We start from the raw sequence: 6283 nt of genomic DNA, 5'->3' as shown, positions 1-6283 counted from the left end.
CAGACAGCACCTCCAAGCCTTCTCTGCTCTGTCTGTAAAGATAAAGCACTTGCTACCTTAAGTTCCTTGCTGCTGAAAGTAGGTAGTTTAAAGGTACCTCCAGTGCTTTTCTGCTTCGCTAAACTCAGTGTTAAGGCTTTAGCATCAGTATACTCTGAGAATGCACAGCATTACTGTCCAAAGTGCAACAGTATCTCTGCTTAGTTTTTTCTGACACTACTGCCATGGTGCAGGGAGCTTAATCCTGCAACTGCCTGCATTTCTAATCCTCTGCTGTTGAGTCCTGCCCAGAACAGATGTGTGGGAGTGGTGTTTGGATCCTGTGGTTGTGGTCAGGCCTTTATAGGGGTGCAGCTGGAGACCATAGCGTAGTGCCACAAGGTCTGGATATAAATCCAGGTCTGAACTTCTCTAGCACTGAGCAGATTTTCTTCAGTTACCTCTATCTCTGCTGCATTGTGCAGCATTCAGTTTTGTAGGCAAGTGGTGCTGGTCTATTAGTAATGCTCACATGGCTCTGGAAAGGCACTGTAAACTCCCTGGCACAGGTGTCTTCCGGGCAGTTTAATCCCAAGCTGAAGGGAGAAAAGTGGGGAGCTGTTGTTATCTCCTTCTTACTGTTCACAGAGTTCTGAGTGCAATCTCTCTGCTTTCCCTGCAGGTGGCAATGGTATGGATTCTGTAACAAAGAAAACGAGGCAAGAAGGATCAGAAGTTACTGAAAGACGTAAGGAGAACATTTTTTATTTTTATGTCACACACCAAAGATCCCAGAAGCAGATGCTCAGTTTTGTAAGGGATTGAATGCTGATTAGAGGTCCTGAACTAAATCCTGCACCTGTCCCTTGTCTCTGTTGAAGTCAGAAAAACAAAATGAATGAACCAAGATCAGACGTTTAGAGACATGTAGCATGACCTGATTGTTTAACGACAGATGATTGCCATGTGGTAACACTTGTAGCCAGTAGTGCACACATTTGTATTCTTCTCCTTCCTCTGATATCAATGTCCTGTGTGGCTTAGAAAATGTTTTTTAGGTGTCTTTCTTGGCCATGTGTAAAACAGAGGGTAAGTTTCCTGCTAGCATTACAGGAGTTAACTATTAGGAAGCTAGTAAGGGATCTGACCATGGGCTTTGCTGTTACAACGATGGCTGTGGTTTAGAAGTGCCTGAAAGTAATAATACTTCCATGTTTTACAGAGATTTTGTACAGAAAAAAAAGTCTTTCATTACAGTGATGTTTTTCATTACTGTAGAGTTAGAAAGGCCTGCAAACTAATACACAGCATTGTGTGCTAATGTGACTGCAGCCCCCAGGCAGTGTAGTCTTAAGGGACTTTTCTTTAAATGAGTCAATGATCTTTGAATGAGTCATGTTTTTCCATGGAAATTAAGTAGAACATTGATCTTATTTGGCTATATTAACATGTCATTACTTCTGCACCCTTTTCCTTCCTCAGTTATTACAGAGACTGTGACTACAAGACTGACATCCTTACCACCCAGTAAGTAATTGTTGGTCATTACATTACTTCTGCCAGTGTTCTGTGCCCCTCCATGCTATTTGACTGCATTATTTTCAGAAATGCCTCTCCCAAAATACTTGTTAGTGGAGATAAGGAGCGGTATGTGGGGAACCGTCTGGGTGTTGTGAGAAACAAAGCTGCACAATCAACTAAGACTGGTAGACCAGACTGTCCAAGGGCTAATGTCCAGATATATGGTCTCCAGTGCTGACTGTGTCTTTGGGACAAGGGTCAAAAGGAATGGGTCTGTAACCACTGGTGAGGCTGCAGCATATTCCTCTGTCATCTTACCCAGCTGACAACAGGAAGTAAATCTTTTTTGGTAATAGCAGATGTCATGGGTGATTTCTACCACTGTACAACAGGTAGGAAAGAATCTTCCATGCTCTTTACACCACCATGGTCATGATTAGTTTGCTGCAGCTGGGGGGGAAAGGAATCACACCATCTCATTTATGATGAGGGTTAACAGGAGAATCCTTCAGTCCATTTATGGATCAGAACTTGACTACAGACCTGCTGGGTCTGCAATGTGAATGCTTATTTGCTCTGCCAAGGCACTTGTCTGCAGTTCACCAGACATGAAGGTTTACTTGTAGCTGAGTGTGAGGACAGCTTTGGTTACCTCCTGCCTTGACGTGCAGTGTCCTTACTCTTCTCATATTTTACCCTTCTCATCTTTAACCCTTCTCGTCTTTTACCGCAAATGTCTCATTTTGTGTTCATCTCTTCCAGAAGGAGGGAGCAGCAGTGGGCTTAAAACTTCATCCCACACTGGAGGGAGTGGAGTGGAAAAAAGATCTTACACCCATGGGAGCAGCTATGCGACCTCAAGTAAGGAATGAAGACATTGCACAGTGACAAAACAGAGAGTAAAGGCAGAATAAATGGTCTGGGGAGAGATTCAGGGCGGGGAAGTAGGATGAGGCAGAGGTGAGGAAAACAGGGTTTATGAAAGTAGAAATGGCAAATAATCAAAGCAAAGGTATTCCTTCCCTAAAGTTGGATGTGAGGATGGGTGAGTAAATGGCAGAATTCCCATTCTCCACAGGCAAAATTTGATTTCAGGAGAACAACAACAAAAAATGCCATTCCCACTGTTGTTAATTCATTCAGAAAACAGATTTCCCATCTTTCACAGAATCACAGAATACTAGGAATTGGAAGGGACCTCAAAAGATCATCTAGTCCAATCCCCCTGCCGGAGCAGGAACACTTAGATGTTTCTATACAGGAATGTGTCCAGGCGGGTTTTGAATGTCTCCAGAATAGGAGACTCCACAACCCCCCTGGGCAGCCTGTTCCAGTGCTCTGTTACCCTTACTGAGAAGAAGTTTTTTCTCAAATTTAAGTGGAACCTCTTGTGTTCCAGTTTGAACCCATTACCCCTTGTCCTATCATTGGTTGTCACCGAGAAGAGCCTGGCTCCATCCTTGTGACACTCACCCTTTATATATTTGTAAACATTAATGAGGTCACCCCTCAGTCTCCTCCAAACTAAAGAGACCCAGCTCCCTCAGCCTTTCCTCATAAGGGAGATGCTCCACTCCCTTAATCATCTTTGTTGCCCTTTGTTGATTTCCAAATCACAATCTTTCTGATTGTTTTACTTCAAAAGTCAGTTTTGATTAATCTTGATGAGGATAGAATATTATTAAAGAATTTCCTAGAAAATATTTTCTTGTGTGTGGGTGTCCATAGCTTTAGCACTTTGAAGAATCTGCCGGATTTTCTGGACGTGCTAAATCAGTGTGTGCTGTCTACTCCACAACAAAGGGCTCTTCTCTCAGTGCATTCTTTGTACAGTTGTTAGATGTCATAGCAAAGGTTTCTGAAGAATAAGCTTCCTAGCCAGGTTTCTGGCATACCCCTCTCTGTCCCCAGCAGGACAGACTTTATCCCTGTAGAAAATACTCTCCGTGCTCCAAAAGAACTGACAAATGAAAGGGAGTAAAGTGCCGTTTGGAAGCTCAACAGGAGAATTAGCCTTACACAGTAGGTCTAACAGACACTTCCATATCAATTAAAGGCCAGAGTGTCGAATCACTTTGCCTCAGGGCAGATGTGAAGTAACTGCAGTGAAATGGCAGTCTGAGTGTCTGGACTGGCACCAGTCTGAGAACTGAACCCAGCCCTGAAAACTCAGACAACTCCACAGGATTGCCATCTTCCTTCTTATTTCTTTTCAGTTTGTGGAGGTAGAGAAAATAATCTGAACTTTAGAGATAATGAGTTCTTGAAGTTTCACAGAGCATTTTCTTATCTCTGCTTTCCCACTTGGCTTGCAGAATGCCTCCAACAGAGGCCTACTTGTCATAGTGGTTCTTTCTACTGAATTAAGTGGAAAAGTTTCAGAACAAAACAGGTCCTTGTAGAGGAGAAAGTTGTCAAGAAAACATTGATATCACAAGGGCACGTTCTTTTTGCAGGGATGGGTAAACAATATCCAGTCTGATCCTACTGATCAGTGTGGATACGTTGCACTTTATCAGAGGGCTCCCTTTTTGCTGCACTCTGACCATACTCCAGCATTAGATTTCATACAAGAGTATGAACATGCTAGTTGTGGCTGCTCACTTCTTTTTCCACAACACGGATGTGAATTAGAAGGGAAATCCTTTCCTCTATCTAAATATAGCAGCGCCTAATAACCTTCAGGCTGTCTCAGGCCTGACAGGCACATCAGTCACTTCTCCAGGAAATGGACTGACTAAGGCATGACTAAGTGGGAGTGTGGATGGCTGCTTTGGTAGGGAAGTGGACTCACCTCTGCTTTCCCTTGTCTCATGAACTGAATCCTTCAGCACTTCGAGTTTGCCTTAATAGTCTCCCAGTTTTTGTGGCCTGTGTCATATAACACTTGAGTTTATAGGTGGATCTGTATCCAGACCTAAATGCAGCACCATCCAAAGCTGGATTTATTGCTGCTCAAGGGAGATGGCTCATTCATCCCCCTAGGCCAAAACCTGCTGTCATATGTATCATTGACAACATTTGTTTTGAAACCACGAAGATAACCAGTACTCTTCTCTGCAGTGAATGCTGAGGACAGTCAGAGTTAGACCCAAATAAAATTATTTCCCTTCTCTAATTGTAAGGTACCAATGCAAATTTGTCCAGCTCAGAAGATGAAGCACCTAGGCTATCCAGAGTGTACATCCATAGTATATCCTCAGTTTGCTGAGCATGTTTTGTTTTACATATAGGTGGAAGTGGTAGGTTGAATTCGTCATCATCATCTTCTGGCTACAGACAAACCCAGTCTCCCAGCTCTACTCTTACCAAATCACCTGGCTCAACATTTGAAAGAAAAACCTACATCAGCCGCCATGCAACATATGAAGGTATCACAGGACATGCTATCGAAAAGAGGCAGTGTGTGGTGCACTCTGAGGTCACAGTAATGCAGGATTGTCCCAGACAGCACAAGAATTCCATTGTGGTTTTGTTAGGAAATAAGCCACCAGGGACATATTTTAATAGTTGTGTCTTATTTATAGTAATGCTCATTCCTAAAAGGAGTTGTGGCATATTTTTATTGAAAGACATTAGAAGCTCTTTTCTGTAATCCTGAATAGCTCTTTTTTAATGGAAGTGTTTGTTATCCACTGGGATTAGGCAATTATCAGGAAGATATATTTTGAAAGCTTTTAAATATCTTGTGCAAAGTATTAATGAACACCTTTCTGTTCCTTGCAGGGAGCTCCAGTGCCAATTCTTCTCCTGAGTTCCCCAGAAAAGAGTTTGGTATGTTCTTTTTAGAGCTGTTCCTTTGTACTTTATGGCAGTGTCATGTGAGCTGATGTCTACGATGGTGTTTTGCACGTTACTGTGTCTTGCTCTGTGTTGGGCAGCCAGTGCATCTCCATGACTTTACATTAACAGCTGACAGCAGGGTTTGTAGCTGATACATATTCAAATGGAAGGTACATACAGTATATCTGCTACACTCAACTGCTTTTGTGCCTCTCCCGTTGTGGCACAGGACAGGGACAGGAGAACATAGACATGGGATGCTTTATAACATTTCACCCCAACCCCGTAGCTGGAGGAAGAGGCCCAAGCAAGAAAGCCTAGAGTCTTAGGATTCTGAACCATTGCTACTTACCCAGTAGCTCCTTTCTAGGCGTCAGTATGTTTATATGTAAAGATGAACTGGCTGTCAAGTGATATATTTGCTCTGAAGATTGTTAGCAGGTATGAGCTTGCTGTGTCCAAACTCTGAGTTGCTGGTTTTACTCAGTGCAGGCAGTGAAACAATATGATCAGGCCATCTTTTTGGCCCAGAGAGGCGGCAGGGTTTCACAGTGTCCCACCTTTGTGGGTGGGATAAACAGTCCTATTAACTTCCTTCTGACCTGTTGAAATGGGAGATCACCATCTATGAACAACATCTATGTGTACAAAAAGAAACAGCAAACAGCAGTTGCTCCAGAAATGCTAAAGATGCTGCTTATTCTTTAAGATGCCTCATGGTCTAAGGGAGGCCTGGTAAAAACTCTAAGGGTTCAGTTCCTCTAGCTGTGCCATTAGGTAAAGGAGGTTACTGTCTGAATCTGAGCACTCTGAGCAAGATCCATGTGATCGTTCTCAGATATGTCACACGCAGTAAAGCCTAATATTGCTTTTCTCTCGTTGCTGTTCACAGCATCTGCTGCTACGAGAGGGAGAAGCCAAAGTCGAGGTGAGTGATACTGTTCTTTTACAAACCTTTGTTTTCTTCAGTATGATTCAGAGTGTGTTTCCTCAGCTGGAA

At 43.0% G+C, this 6283-nt stretch overlaps 1 protein-coding gene across 1 annotated transcript in view; it reads left to right on the top strand.

Moving 5' to 3' along the window:
- Window positions 1–672: 672 nt before the first annotated feature.
- Window positions 673–6283, top strand: part of COL17A1 (collagen type XVII alpha 1 chain) — a gene marked incomplete at its 5' end in the record, with an annotated part of 37639 nt that continues 32028 nt past the window's right edge. Inside the window, 6 exons of the mRNA XM_082054222.1 lie at window positions 673–727; window positions 1462–1506; window positions 2263–2361; window positions 4734–4871; window positions 5227–5274; window positions 6176–6211. Of these exons, the coding sequence (XP_081910348.1) occupies window positions 673–727; window positions 1462–1506; window positions 2263–2361; window positions 4734–4871; window positions 5227–5274; window positions 6176–6211 (421 nt within the window). The remainder of the gene's footprint in view (window positions 728–1461; window positions 1507–2262; window positions 2362–4733; window positions 4872–5226; window positions 5275–6175; window positions 6212–6283) is intronic.

This window comes from Streptopelia decaocto (assembly GCF_964273445.1).
Source record: "Streptopelia decaocto genome assembly, chromosome: 5".
In the NCBI taxonomy this organism is placed as follows: domain Eukaryota; kingdom Metazoa; phylum Chordata; class Aves; order Columbiformes; family Columbidae; genus Streptopelia; species Streptopelia decaocto.
The sequence above is the reverse complement of the archived record's forward strand: the minus strand, read 5'-3'. Positions and strand labels throughout refer to the sequence as shown.